The sequence below is a fragment of the Pan paniscus genome, chromosome 20 (genome assembly GCF_029289425.2).
Source record: "Pan paniscus chromosome 20, NHGRI_mPanPan1-v2.0_pri, whole genome shotgun sequence".
NCBI classification, from domain to species: domain Eukaryota; kingdom Metazoa; phylum Chordata; class Mammalia; order Primates; family Hominidae; genus Pan; species Pan paniscus.
This window is the reverse complement of record NC_073269.2, coordinates 38,959,553-38,974,747: the sequence shown is the minus strand read 5'-3', so window position 1 is coordinate 38,974,747 and position 15,195 is coordinate 38,959,553. Positions and strand designations below refer to the sequence as shown.

The 15,195-nt window shown below is 49.3% G+C and overlaps 1 protein-coding gene across 2 annotated transcripts in view; it reads left to right on the top strand.

Moving 5' to 3' along the window:
• Window positions 1-15,195, top strand: part of RHPN2 (rhophilin Rho GTPase binding protein 2) — an 86,902-nt gene that overhangs the window by 64,145 nt on the left and 7,562 nt on the right. For both annotated transcript variants that reach the window (XM_034944621.1, XM_055103753.2), the window contains 5 exons: window positions 1,491-1,610; window positions 4,981-5,175; window positions 7,149-7,225; window positions 9,245-9,391; window positions 10,547-10,702. In XM_034944621.1, the coding sequence (XP_034800512.1) occupies window positions 1,491-1,610; window positions 4,981-5,175; window positions 7,149-7,225; window positions 9,245-9,391; window positions 10,547-10,702 (695 nt within the window). The remainder of the gene's footprint in view (window positions 1-1,490; window positions 1,611-4,980; window positions 5,176-7,148; window positions 7,226-9,244; window positions 9,392-10,546; window positions 10,703-15,195) is intronic.

The following is a 15,195-nucleotide window of genomic DNA, read 5'->3' as shown; positions in this document are numbered from 1 at the left end:
CAGCCTCTGGAGCCAGACTTCCTGGGTTCATATCTCAGCTCTGCCATGAATGAGCTGTTTTACCTTGGGCAAGTTACTTAGCTGTCCTCTGCCTCGATTTTCTCATCTGTAAAATGGGTATATGGAGAGAACCTGCCTCACAGGCTGTCATGAAAACGAAAACGAAGGGCCTGTACGCAAAGCTCAATAATGCTTTATATACTGTAGGTTCTCTGAAAGTGTGAGCCGCCACTCCTAGTACTATATAGTCTATTAGGTGAGACAAGATGTGGAAACAAATAGAAATACCATATAGTGCCTCGGTGATTGCTGCAGAGACACAAATGCAGCAGCAGGTGGACTCCATGGTGCAGTCATGGATGGCTTCTTAGAGGCAGTGACATTTGAGTTCAACTTTTCCATCTGCACAGGAGGGAAGGGTCAGCCTAGAGGGAGTAAAGTGTCTGAGCACAGAACAGAGGCGGAGGGTGCTGGGGAAGTGGAGAGTGGTTTTGTGAGGTTTGAGAGCAGGATACGCTCCACGAAGGGTGTGGTTGAAGCAGGAAGGGGCTCTGCTGCAGGTGTGCAGGCCCGCAGAGGGGTGCAGGCCGGGCATGACAGGGTCTGGGCTATGCCAGGAGGTTCTGTGTGGTAGGTGAGTCGGAGGAGGTAGCGTGTGGGGGCTCAGGGTCAAATTATGAACCTTGCCGGGTGTGGTAGCCCACGCCTATAATCCCAGCAGTTTGGGAGGCCGAAATGGGTGGATCACGAGGTCAGGACCAGCCTCGCCAAGATGCTGAAACCCTATCTCTACTAAAAATACAAAAATTAGCTGGGCATGGTGGCATGTGTCTGTAATCCCACCTACTCGGGAGGCTGAGGCAGGAGAATCGCTTGAACCCGGGAGGTGGAGGTTGCAGTGAGCCAAGATCACACCACTGCACCCAAGCCTGGGCGACAGAGTGAAACTCCATCTCAAAAAAAAAAAAATTATGAACCTCTGGAGTGTGACTGGTCCCAATGAGCAAGAGCTTCAGGGTAGCCAGGCATAGTGGCTCACACATTTGATCCCAGCACTTTGGGAGGCTAAGGCAGGAGGATCATTTGAACCCAGGGGTTTGAGACCAGCCTGGGCAATGTAGCAAGACCTTGTCTTTACAAAAAAATTTAAAAATTAGCCTGGCGTGTGGTGGTGCATGTCTGTAGTCCTAACTACTCAGGAGGCTGAGGTGGGAGGATCACTTGAGCCCAGGAGTTCAAGGCGGCAGTGAACTATGATTGTGCCATTGCACTCCAGCCTGGTAACAGAGTGAGACCGTCTCAAAGAAAAAAAAAGCTTGAGGGTTAGACTGCCTGGGGTGTGTCCGGGGGTAGAAAGGAGACCCATGATCCCAAATGCCTTGTGAAACTGCAGAAAAAAGGAAGCTGGAGACGTGGTAGAAAGAGAAATCTCTACGTGGGTCTGTGGCCAGGTCCATGAGAGGGGATTTAACCTGTGGTTCTCTTTGCAGTGAAGCCAGGCACGGATCTGGACCACCAGGAGAAGTGCCTGTCCCAGCTCTACGACCACATGCCAGAGGGGCTGACACCCTTGGCCACACTGAAGAATGATCAGCAGCGCCGACAGCTGGGTGCGTGTCCCTCTGCACCCAGATGTGGGCCCCACTTGGTGCCCAGCTGGTCCTGCTCACAGACAGCCACAGAGAGGTCCCTGAAGAGGGCCTGGGAGAGGGGGGTGTTCCAAGTCATCGTGGCCACTTTGGGTTCAGAAGTCATGAGGCGCAGTCCTGAGCCTCAGAGGGCTTCCCAGGCTGTGTTCTCATGGGTTCCATAGCACCCAGGCCTCCCACTGTGGAGCCAGGACTTTAACCATCTCCCCTGGGGTCCACAGGGTGGCATGTGTCATGCTAACAGGGAAGGAGACGTTTGTTGATTTCCTTATGCGTGGCTGAATTCCCAAGAACACCTAATGACTGGTAATGCAGTGTCCTGGTTTGGTCTCTGCCATGTCTCAGTGTGAATATCTCTTCCCATGTGCAGACCTCACCTCCACCACCCTAACCTGCCCCTCTGCGCACCACCCATGCACACATACGCAGCTTCTCCGTCTCAGTGATGGCAACTCCCACCCCTCTAGGTGCTCAGGCCAGAAACCTTGGACTCACTCTCCACGCTTCTTTTCTTTCCTCCTCTTTCCCCTCCCCTCCCCTCCCCTCTTCTCCCCTCCCCTCCCCTCTCCTCCCCTCCCTTCCCCTCCTCTCCCGTTCTCTCCTCTCCTCTTCCCTCCCCTGTTACCCTCCGCTCCCCTTCTCTCTCCTCCTCTCTTCTCCCCTCCTCTCCTCTCTCCTCTGGTCCTCCCTCTCCTCCCCTCCCCTCCTTCCTCTCCTCCCCTCACCCTTCCCGTCTCCCCTCCTCCCCTCCCCTCTCCTCTCCTTTCCTTGTTCCTTGTTGCTTTCCTTTTCTCTCCCTTTCCTCTCCTCTCTCCTTTATTCTTTCCTTCTTTCCTTTCTCTCTCTCTCTCCTCCCCATCTACCCGTCCTCCCTCCTTTCCTCTTTCCTTTTCTTTCATTTGCTTTCTTTGACAGCATCTTGCTGTCCCCCAGGCTGCAGTGCAGTAGTGCAATCACAGCTCAGTGCAGCCTCGAACTCCTGGCTTCAAGTGATCTTCCTGCCTCAGCCTCCTGAGTAGCTGGGACTACAGGCATGCACCACCACACCTGGCTAATATTGTAAAAAGGTTTTTGTAGAGATGCGGTCTCACTATGTTGCCCAGGCTGGTTTTGAACTCCTGGCCTCCAGCGATCCTCCTGCCTCTGTCTCCCAAAGTGCTGGGTTTACAGGCATGAGCCACCACACCTAACCTCTTGTCTTACTTTCTCACCCTACATTTGATTAGCAAATCCCTTTGGCTGTACTTAGAAAACACATCTCAAATCTGGCCACTTTAGTCCTGCTGCCCTGGTGGAAGCCACATGTGTACAGTGCTTATTTAACAAACATTCACTCACTTAAACCCCACACAACACTATGAGGTGCGTCTCGTGGCATCCCCATTTTACAGCTGAGGAAACTGAGACCCAGAGAGGTCACGTGGCTTGCCCTGCTCATAGCAGGTTTTCCTGCTGCCCCTTCAGAGCCTGGTCATGCAGGTCAGATCACATCAGTCCCCTGCTCTCACTCCAGTGGGCTCCCGTCTCACGCAGAACAGGAGCGAGAGCCCTCATCTCACACGCGTGAGGTCCGCCATGATCTGGCCTGGCTCCTTCTTCCCTGCACTCGTTCTCTCCCGCCTTCCCTGCCTCCAGGCACACCCTAGCTCCTCCTTGCCCTAGAACACCTGCAAGTGCCCCTGCCCCAGGGCCCTCGCACCTGCTGCTCTTTCACATCAATCAGGGCTCTGCTCAAAAAGGACCATATCACAAAGCTTTCCTTGGCCGGGTATGGTAGCTCACACCTGCAATCCCAGCACTTTGGGAGGCAGAGGTGGGAGAATGGCTTGAAGTCAGGAGTTTGAGACCAGCCTGGGCAACATGGAGAAACCCCGTCTCTACCAAAAATACAAAAACTTAGCCAGTTGTGGTGGTGTGACTGTAGTTCCAGCTATTTGGGAGGCTGAGGTGGGAGAATTGCTTGAACCTGGGAGGTGGAGGTTGCAGTGAGCCGAGATCGTGCCACTGCATTCCAGCCTGGGTGACAGAGCAAGACTCCGTCTCAAGAAAGAAAAAAAAAAAGCCTTTCTCGGTCACCCATCATAGGACAACCCCATTCCCAGTCTTCTCTTACCATCTGCGCTTACCCTGCTTTATTTTTCCCTATAACCTCATCACCACCCCATCCATTACATATTTCTTGTCTTGTTAGTTATCTGTCTTCAACCACTACATGTAAACTCCATGAATGTGGGGGCAGTTTGTTTACTCGTTGCTTTATCTCTAGTGCCCAGCACATTTGGTAAATATTTGTTGAGTGAACATCTTATGGACACAAGTGAGCTTATTACATACGCATTGAAGGGAGGCTTGGGCTGGGCGCGGTGACTCACGCCTGTCATCCCAGCAGTCTGGGAGGCTAAGGCAGGCGGATTGCTTGAGGCCAGGAGTTTGAGACCAGCCTGGGCAACATAGCAATGATAATGAAATGATGATGATAATGAAAACATTATCCAAGTGTGGTGGTGCATGCCTGTGGTCCCAGCTGCTCAAGAGTCAGAAGAGGGAGGTTCAGTTGAGCGCAGGAATTTGAGGCTGCAGTAAGCCATGATTGCACCACTGTACTCCAGCGTGCGAAACAAAGTGAGACCCTGTCTCTAAATATAAAATATAAAATGAAAAAAATAATATTTTAATAAAAGGCTTGTTGTAACCAAGCGAGTTACAGAGAAATGCCACACTTTGAGACTAATTCAGGAGTCCTTTATTAGCCGGTGACCGAGAGATGGCTAACGCTCGAAATTCTCTCGGGCCCGAAGAAGGGGCTAGATTTTCTTTTATACTATGGTCTAAATAGGAGAGGGGGGTTCAACTGAAGCAATTTTACAGAAGCCGAATAGGCAAAAAGTTTTAAAAAAAGTAATTGGTTATAGAAGCAGTTACAAAAAATACACAGTTCCAGGTGCAGGGGCTTAAACTATCACTAAGAGATAAATGCAGGGGCTTTAGGTACCTGCCACTCAGCACATCCCCAGGAGCTGCTGGTACAGCCTGCCTCAATATCTTATCAGCAGTTTGCATTCCTGGATGTGCTTGGAGTCAGCTTACACTAGTTATTCTCTTAAGGGGGATAAAGGGGGGCTGCAAGTGAAGAAACTAAAATGGAGTCTGTCCGGCTCTCTCTGCTAGGAGAGAGTCACTCAGGTTAAAACAAGGTAGGGTATCACAGGCTCTAGCTACCCAGGCAGATCCTTTAGAAAAGAGAACGTCCAACTTCTTGGGCTGCCCCTTGGGCCCTTATGCTCTGCTTGGTGGATCTGCAAGTCACGTGGGTGCTGGCTTCCGTCTGCAGGGAAGTCCCACCTGCGCAGAGCCATGGCTCATCACGAGGAGTCGGTGCGGGAGGCCAGCCTCTGCAAGAAGCTGCGGAGCATTGAGGTGCTACAGAAGGTGCTGTGTGCCGCACAGGAACGCTCCCGGCTCACGTACGCCCAGCACCAGGAGGATGATGACCTGCTGAACCTGATCCACGCCCCCAGTGTTGTTGGTGAGTAACCTAGACTGTGTTCCCTCTGTGGGGGTGCCTGTGCTGCGGAAAGAGTACGCCTGGCCTGTGGGGGTTGAGCAAGCCCTTGCTGTGTGCTTGGCACAGGGAGGGCTGCACAGGGCAGGGACCGAGGTGCTGCTTTTGTCCTGGAGTTCTTTTTTCTTTTTGAGATGGAGTCTCGCTCTGTTGCCCAGGCTGGAGTGCAGTGGCATGATCTCGGCTCACTGCAACCTCTGCTTCCCAGGTTCAAGTGATTCTTCTGCCTCAGCCTCCCGAGTAGCTGTGATTACAAGCACCCACCACCACACCCAGCTAATTTTTGGATTTTTAGTAGAGATGGGGTTTCACCATGTTGGCCAGGCTGGTCTCGAACTCCTGACCTCAAGTGATCCACCTGCCTTGGCCTCCCAAAGTGCTGGGATTACCAGGGTAAGCCACCACACCTGGCCTAGATAACACTTTTTATGCTGTTTGTTCTCGTGTAGAATCAGCCTGCCCTGGGATCCTTTGTTAGAAATTGACCAGCCTTATGTTAAGGGTAGTCCGAGCCTGCTGTGAAGATGCTGGTGGGGGTATGTAGCTGTCAGTGGTCATGATTTGCCAAACCTCCTTTTCACTGGGAAATCCTCATACCACATTAATAATGAAAAGGTCAAGCATGGTGGCTCAAACCTGTAATCTCAGCACTTTGGGAGGCCGAGGCAGGAGGATTACTTGAGCTCAGGAGTTTGAGACCAGCCTGGGCAACATAGTGAGACCCCATCTCTACAAAAAATTTTTAAAAAAATTCATCAGGTGTGGTGGTGCATACCTATAGTTCCAGCTACTCGGGAGGCTGAGGCAGGAGAATCATTTGAGTCCAGGAGGTCAAGCTGCAAGCGAGCTGTGATCCCACCACTGCACTCCAGCTTGGGCGACAGAGCGACACCCTGTCTCAAAATAGTAATAATGATGAAAACAGAAAGCACAGTATCCCAGGACTGTGTCCAGTGAGGCATGGAACTTCCATAACAACAACACTTGAAACATAGATGACTTCTCAATAGGTTTTTTTGTTTGTTTGTTTGTTTTTGAGAGGTCATTTCGCTCTTGTCTCACCCAGGCTGGAGTGCAGTGGCGTGATCTCAGCTCACTGCAACCTCTGCCTCCCTGGTTCAAGCCTCAGCCTCCCAAGTAGCTGGGACTATAGGCGCATGCCACCACGCCTGGCTAATTTTTTGTATTTTTAGTAGAGATGGGGTTTCATCATGTTGGCCAGGCTGGTCTTGAACTCTTGACCTCAGATGATCCTCCCACCGCGGCCTCCCAAAGTGCTGGGATTACAAGCATTAGCCACCGTGCCTGGCCTCCTCATTAGGGTTTTATGAGTGCCAGAGAAGCCCACTAAGCCCCTTAAGTATCAGGAAACCCCATGGGAATGTGTCTGGTTATCACTCCTTGGTCCCAGCTCGGGAAGGAGTTATACCTCCCATGGCTCACTGGAGGCACCCAAATGGAAGGTACAGTTCACCCTAGGTCGGGGGTTGAGCTGTGTTCCATCTTCTTCTGCTACTTGTATAAACCGAGGGGAAGGATGTGTGACTAAGAGAAAGTTCTGTACTGTCTCCTTCCCAAGGATCACTTTTTTTTCCCCCCCGGAGTCTGACTGTGTCACCCAGGCTGGAGTGCAGTGGCATGACTTAAACTCACTGCAGCCTCTGCCTCCTGGGTTCAAGTGATTCTCCTGCCTCAGCCTCCCAAGTAACTCGGATTACAGTCGCCTGCCACCATACCTGGCTAATTTTTGTATTTTTAATAGAGATGGGGTTTCACCATGCTGGCTAGACTGGTCTTGAACTTCTGGCCTCAAGTGATCCACCTGCCTCAGCCTCCCAAAGTGCTGGGATTACAGGCGTGAGCCACAACACTGGACTATTAGGATCACTTTCAATTACAGAAACGTTTATCCTCCCATTTCTAATCCTCTATTCTAGCTAAAACTGAGCAAGAGGTTGACATTATATTGCCCCAGTTCTCCAAGCTGACAGTCACGGACTTCTTCCAGAAGCTGGTATGTTGAATGCTCTCTACATTCAAATGACCTAAGGGGACAGCTCTTCACTTTGGCGAGTATGGTGTCTTAGTCCATGTGGGCTGCTATAACAAAATGCCTCAAACTGGGGGGCTTATGAACAGCAGAAATATATTTCTTAGTTCCGGAGGCTGGGAAGTCCAAGACCAAGGTATGGGCAGATTCGGTATCTGCTGAAGGCCCATGTTCTGGTTTATAGGTGGGGCCTTCTACCTGTGTCCTCATGGCAGAAAAGGTGATGAGCTCCCTTGGGCCTGTTTTAAAAGCATGTATCCCATTCTTGAGGGTTCCACCCCAAGACTGAATCACCTCTCGAGAGGCCCCACTTCCTAATAATTACATTGATGATTTTAATATACATTTTAAATTTTAATAAATATTAATAAAATTTTAATATTTTAATATACAAACTTTGGGAGGGTACAAACATTCAGACCATAGCATATTTTATTTTATTCATTTATTTTTATGTATTTGTTTTTTGAGACAGAGTCTCACTCTCTTGCCCAGGCTGGAGTGCAGTGGTGCGATCTCAGCTCACTGCAGCCTCCGCCTCCCAGGTTCAAGTGATTCTCCAGCTTCAGCCTCCCGAGTAGTTGGGATTACAGGCCTGTGCCACTACGCTCAGCTAATTTTGTATTTTTAGTAGAGACGGGGTTTCACCATGTTGGCCAGGCTGATCTTGAACTCCTGGGCTCCAGTGATCCGCTCACCTCAGCCTCCCAAAGTGCTGGGATTACAGGCCTGAGCCACTGTGCCCGGCCCCATAGCATATTTTAAAGGTAGTTTTTAGGTATTGTCTATTTAAAATTTTTTAAAAATATTTTTTAGTTTTTTTTAGAGACATGGTCTCACTGTGTCACCTAGGCTGGATTACAGTGGCATGATCATAGCTCACTGCAGCCTGAACTTTCTGGGCTCAAGCGATCCTCCTGCCTTAGCTACCCTAGTAGATGGGACTACAGGTACACACCACCATGTCCAACTAATTTTCATTTCTTGTAGAGATGGGGTCTTGCCTAGGCTGGTCTCAAACTCCTAGGCTCAAACCATCCTCCTGCCTAGGTGTCCCAGAGTGCTGGGATTACAGGTATGAGCCACTGTGCCTGGCCTGAGATTTTTTTTCCTTTTTTTTTTTTTTTTTTTTTTTTTTTTAAGACAGGGTCTAACTCTGTTTTCACCCAGGCTGGAGTGCAGTGGCACAATCATAGTTCACTGCAGCCTCGAACTCCTGGGCTCAAGAAGTCCTCCTGCCTCAGCAGCCTGAGTAGATGGGAGCATTGGCGTGCACCACCATGCCTGGCTAATTCTTTTATGTTTTTAGTAGAGAGTGGTTCCCACTATATTGCCTAGGTTGGTCTCAAACCCCTGGCCTCAAGCGATCCTTCTGCCTTGGTCACACAAAGTGCTTAGGATTACAGGCATGACATGTCTGGTCTTACATTTTTTATATTAGAGATTTTATTTATGATAATTTTGGCCGGGTGCGGTGGCTCACGCCTTTAATCCCAGCACTTTGGGAGGCTGAGGTGGGCGGATCACCTGAGGTCAGGAGTTTGAGACCAGCCTGGCCAACATGGTGAAACCCCATCTCTGCTAAAAATACAAAAATTAGCCGGGCATGGTGGTTCGCACCTGTAATTCCAGCTACTCAGGAGAATTACTTGAACCCGGGAGGCAGAGGCTGCAGTGAGCCGAGATCACACCACCACACTCTAGCCTGGGTGACAGAGTGAGACAATGTCTCAAAAAAAAAAGAAAAAGATAATTAATACAATGCCTAAAAGATAATTTTATTGAAAATATATTGAGTATGTTTGAGAAGATGGCTTTCCAGGTTCTCGCATGACTGCTGTAGCATGTATGCCCCCAGATGTGTCATTTGTCCCTGAACAAGGCCAAGTGAGATCTTCAAGGACAGCAGGCAAAATTCCCTTTAGCTTTCAAGCGTCTGATCCAGCCTTCAAATCCTACACCTAACGATGCTCTCTTCCAAAGGGCCCCTTATCTGTGTTTTCGGCTAACAAGCGGTGGACGCCTCCTCGAAGCATCCGCTTCACTGCAGAAGAAGGGGACTTGGGGTTCACCTTGAGAGGGAACGCCCCCGTTCAGGTTCACTTCCTGGATCCTTACTGCTCTGCCTCGGTAAGCACATGCTTTTCTTGATTGGCAGCAAACACAGATAGCTGGGTGATTGAATTTAGGGTGGGTTCACCCATGTCAAAGGCCTGACTTGATGTGAAAGGCCTCATGGGTGCTACATTCCCTAAAAGAAAAGGATTAATTTTTACTGTCTTTTTTTTGTTTGTTTTATGTTTTTAGTTTTTTTTTAGACTTTGGGAGGTGGAGGCTGCAGTGAGTCGCGATCGTGCAGTGGCGCGATCTCAGGGCTCACTGCAGCTTCTGCTTCCTGGGTTCAAGTGATTCTCCTGTCTCAGCTTCCTGAGTAGCTGGGATTACAGGCACGTGCCACCACACTCAGCTAATTTTAGTTTTTGTTTTTGTTTTTTGAGACGCAGTCTCGCTCTGTCGCCCAGGCTGGAGTGCAGTGGCGCGATCTTGGTTCACTGCAACCTCCACCTCCTGGGTTCAAGTAATTCTCCTGCCTCAGGCTGCTGAGTAGCTGGGATTACAGGTGCGTGCCACCATGCCCGGCTAATTTTTTGTGTGTTTTTAGTAGAGACGGGGTTTCACTGTGTTAGCCAGGATGGTTTCGATCTCCTGATCTTGTGATCCGCCTACCTCGGCCTCCCAAAGTGCTGGGATTACAAGTGTGAGCCACCTGGCCCGGCCTAATTTTTGTATTTTTAGTAGAAACGGGGTTTTGCCATGTTGGCCAGGCTGGTCTCGAACTCCTGGCCTCAAGTATTCTGTCTGCCTTGGCCTCCCAGAGTGCTAGGATTACAGGCGTGAGCCACTGTGCCTGGCCAATTTTGGCTTTTTTTTTTTTTTTTTTAATTGCACCCAGGCTGGAGGGCGGTGGCACGATCTCGGCTCACTGCAATGTCTGCCTCCCGGGTTTAAGCAATTCTTCTGCCTCAGCCTCCCAAGTAGCTAGGACTACAGGTGCCCACCACCACACCTGGCTGATTTTTGTATTTTTAGTAGAGATGGGTTTCACCGTGTTGTACAGGCTGGTCTTGAACTACTGACCTCAAGTGATCTACCCGTCTCAGCCACCCAAAGTGAATTTTTGCTTTCTTGATGCGAACTTACGCAAATACCTATTTTGTTAATGGGGACTGATTCAAGGATTTGAGTGAACAAAACGTTGACTTAATTTCAACAATACTTTTTCAGGTGGCAGGAGCCCGGGAAGGAGATTATATTGTCTCCATTCAGCTTGTGGATTGTAAGTGGCTGACGCTGAGTGAGGTTATGAAGCTGCTGAAGAGCTTTGGCGAGGACGAGATCGAGATGAAAGTCGTGAGCCTCCTGGACTCCACATCATCCATGGTGAGCGCTGACACCTCCCTGGGCAGTCAGTAGTGGTGTGGAGTGAAATCTGCATGAGTTCAGCCCCAGAGGTGTTTACCAGACCCTCTGTCTCCTGCCTGTGTAACATGGTACAAATGACTGGACTCCCAGGCTTGTAATCACTGTAATGTGCTCACCTTGGGTCAAAGAGAAAATTGGCAAACTTTTTCTTTTTAAAGACAGCGTCTTGCCCTATTGCCCAGGCTGGTTTGCAGTGGTATGATCATGGCTTACTGCAGCCTCTATCTCCTGGGTTTAAGTGATCCTCCCACCTCAGCCACACGAGCAGCTGGAATTATAGGCACCCACTACCGCCCCTGGCTCATTCTTTCTTTCTTTCTTTATTCATTTTCTTTTTTAATTTTATTATTTTTTTTGAGACGGAGTCTCGCTCTGTCACCCAGGCTGGAGTGCAGTGGTGCAATCTTGGCTCACTGCAAGCTCTGCCTCCCGGGTTCACGCCATTCTCCTGCCTCAGCCTCCCAAGCAGCTGGGACTACAGGCGCCTGCCAACATGCCTGGCTAATTTTTTGTATTTTTAGTAGAGACGGGGTCTCACCGTGTTAGCCAGGCTGGTCTCGATCTCCTGACCTTGTGATCTGCCCGCCTCGGCCTCCCAGAGTGCTGGGATTACAGGCGTGAGCCACCATGCCCAGCCTATTCTTTATTTTTTTGTAGAGACAGGTTCTTGCTATGTTGCCAAGGCTGGTCTTGAACTCCTGGGCTCAAGCCATCCTCTCACCTTGGCCTCCCAAAGTGCTGGGATTACAGGCGTGAGCCACTGCACCCTGCTAGCAAACTTTTAAAAATATCCTGTAGATAAAATAATCAACTGATCTATTTTTCTGATCAAATTGTTTAATTACAAAAGTAATACATACTCATAGTGAAAAAAACAAAAAACAAAAAAAAAATTCTCACGGTACAGAAGTGCTTAAGACAACCTGTGAAAGTTAAGACAATCCCTCTGTACGCCCTAGAGGCAGTGTCAGCCATGTCCTGGGAGATTTGGGAAGCATTTGAGTGTCTTCAAGTTCACCTGCACAGTTACCGCCTTTAATTTTCCCCACGTGAGGCCAGGCACGGTGCTCATGCCTATAATCTGAGTACTTTTGGAGGCTGAGGTGGGCAGATTGCTTGAAGTCAGGAGTTGAAGACCAGCCTGACCAACAAGGCAACCACTGTCTCTACTGAAAATATAAAAATTAGCTGGGCATGGTGGTGCACGCCTGTAACCCCAGCTACTCAGGAGGCTGAGGCAGGAGAACAGTTTGAACCTGGGAGGTGGAGGTTGCAGTGAGTGGAGATCGCGCCATTGCACTCCAGCCTGGGCAACAGAGTGAGACTCTGTCTGCAAAAAAACCCTAAAATTTTCCCCAAGTGCTAGGATTCATGCCATACTTAATGACGTTCTCCTCTGCACTTTGCCACACTTAATGATGTACCCTCGACCTTCCCTCTGTAACAACACTCATTTATTCATTCAACAAATATTGATTGAGGATCAGTTGGGTGCCAGACACTCTCTTAGGTGTCAGAGCTCCAGTTTACATTACACAGATAAGGTCCCTGCCCCCCAGCGAAGCTGGCATTAAAGTCAGCAAATAAATGTTCAGGATTTTGATAAGTGCTGTAAAGGAAAAAAGACCTGTAACAGGGTGGAATGACTGGGGAGGGGGCGAGGCTCTATCTAGGCAGGGATGGACCAGACATGAGAGTGACCAGGAGGTTCGAGCCAGTTGCAGAGGGACAAGAAAGGCCTTCTGGGCAGGGGCACCTACAGGTACAGAGCCCCTGCAGCAGAATAAGCTTCTCCTACCGGAGAGGCAAAAAGAAGGCCTTTTGGCAAGAGCACCAGGACAAGGAAGGGAGCCGTGGGAAGTGAGGTAAGAAGGAGGCCTTGGCGGCAGTGGTGGGAGCTTGGAAGCCACTTGGAAGCCCCTTTCAGAAGGGGAACGGCGTGGTGTGATGTTTGTTTTAGAAGGGCGTCTGCTGCCGGAGACTGGCCATGGCAGTTGTCCAGGCTGGTGACGTTAGTGGCTGAGGTGATGGGGGTGGCTGTAGAGTTGGAGAGACATGAGTGTCCCTGGGACATAGTTTGGAGGTAGAGCTGATGGGGGATTTGTGGATGATTTGTGTAAAGGAGACAGTGGACAGGGAGGTGAGGCCTCAGTTTTTGGCTTGATCAATCTCATGGGTAGTGGTTATTTTTCTACCTTTAATTTCGTTTTTCTCTTGTTGTTTTTCTGTTTGTTTTTTGTTTTGTTTTGTTTTGTTTTGTTTTGTTTTTGAGACAGGGTCTCACTCTGTTGCTTGGCTGGAATGCAGTGGTGCAATCATAGCTCACTGTAGCCTTGACTTCCGAGGCTCAGGCAATCCTTTTGCCTCAGCCTCCCGAGTAGCTGGAACTACAGGTGTGTACCACTATGCCTGGCTAATTTGTTTATCTATCTATGGTAAATTTTTTTTGGTAGAGATGGGGCCTTGATATATTGCCAAGGTTGGCCTCAAACTCCTGGCCTTAAGCGATCCTCCTACCTCCGCCTCCCAAAGTGTTGGGATTACAGGCATGAGCCACCATGCCTGGCCTGGTTATTTTTCATAATGATGGGTAATGGGTGTGAGGGAGGTGAAGGAGAGAGAAATCAAGAGTCATGTTTTGAATGTTCCAGATGCTATTAGCGGTCAGACGTAAGCATAAAGGAGGAGATTGGATGTGAAGTCTTCAGTTCGAGGAAGAAATCAGAGCTAGAAATCAATATTTGAGAATCATTGCACAGGGATGATATTTGAGGCTGTGAGACAAAATGCAGCTCCCTGCAAGGGGGCTAGGGCTGAATGCTAAACATTTAGAGATCAGTTGGAAGAGAAGCAAGTGCAAAGAAAATGGAGGAGAGTTCAGAGATGTCGGAGGAAAGGAGCTTCTCAAATTAAGAGGAGAAAGCTTTGCAGTGAGAGGGTGATGGGTTGCATTGAATGCAGTTGAGTGGTGGAGAATGAGGTCGCCTTAGCTGTGCCTATTGTATTTGGCAGCAGGATGAAAAGACACTTTGGTGGAGAGGTGGCAGCAGAAGTCAGTTGAGAGAGGGCCAGAGAGCCAATGGATTTTGAGTCCATGGATATGAAATGCTCAGCATAGGCAAATCCAGAGACAAAAAGTAGATGGTGCTGGGGCTGGGCAATGGGAGTCGGGAGGGACTGCTGAAGGGTCATAAGGTAGAAGGTTTCTTTTTAGGGGGATGGAAATGTTCTGAAATTAGGTAGTAGTGATGGTCTCCTAACTTTGTGAATATACTAAAAATCACTGGTGTCTTGGCATGCTGGCTCACACCTGTAATTCCAGCACTTTGAGAGGCTGAGGCAGTATGTTCGCTTGAGCCCAGGAGTTCGAGACCAGCCTGGGCAACATGGCGAGACCTTGTCTCTACAAAAAATAAAAAAAATTAGCGAGGCATGGTGGCGTACGCCTGTAGTCCCAGCTGCTTGGGAGGCTGAGGCAGGAGGATCACTTGAGCCCAGGGAAGTTGGGGCTGCAGTGAGCTATGATTGTACCACTGCACTCCAGCCTGGGTGTCAGAGCAAGACCCTGTCTCAAAAATAAAAATAATAAATAAAAGCCACAGAAGGGTATTAAAATGGTGAATTTTATGAATGTATGTGAATTATATCTCAAATTTTTTTTTTTGAGACAGAGTCTTGCACTATCGCCCAGGCTGGAGTGCAGTGGCATGATCTCGGCTCACTGCAACCTCCGCCTCCTGGATTCAAGTGATTCTCCTGCCTCAGCTTCCCGAGTGACTGGGATTATAGGTGGGCACCACTATGCCTGGCTAATTTTTGTATTTTTAGTGGAGACAGGGTTTCTCCATGTTGGTCAGGCTGGTCTCGAACTCCTGACCTCGTGATCCATCCACCTTAGCCTCCCAAAGTACTGGGATTACAGGTGTGAGCCACCTCACCCGACATACTTCTAATTTTAAAAGAAGATAAAGTCAAGGGACTCAGAGCATCTTGGGAGAAGGGATCATAAGAAATCATATTTTTAGGGACAAAATCCATGGAGCTTCTGGACAAGTGATTAAGGTCCCCAGCAGAAACAGAAAAGACGTTTGTCCAAAAGGAGGTTAGAGAAAAGAGCCGAGCCACACACTGAAGGTTGGAGTAGGGACCCCATCAGCAGAGGCCTGAGTTTCTGGGGCATGCCCTGCCCCCTGTGAGAGGTGCAAAGGCTTGACTTTCAAGCCTGTGACATCGTTACACCAGGCCAAGGAAGGGGCTGCTGTAGTAGCTGAAAGCAAGGGTTCTGCACTCAGACAGTCTAGATGTGTATCCTGGCTTTCCACCACCAGTTGTGTGGCCTTCAGCAAGTCAGGGAATAGCTGTGAGCCTCAGGATAAACTGAGTTTACATAAAGCCCTTACAAGAGGGCCAAACAGGAGCTACATTTCAATCCACAATAGACATTATAATGA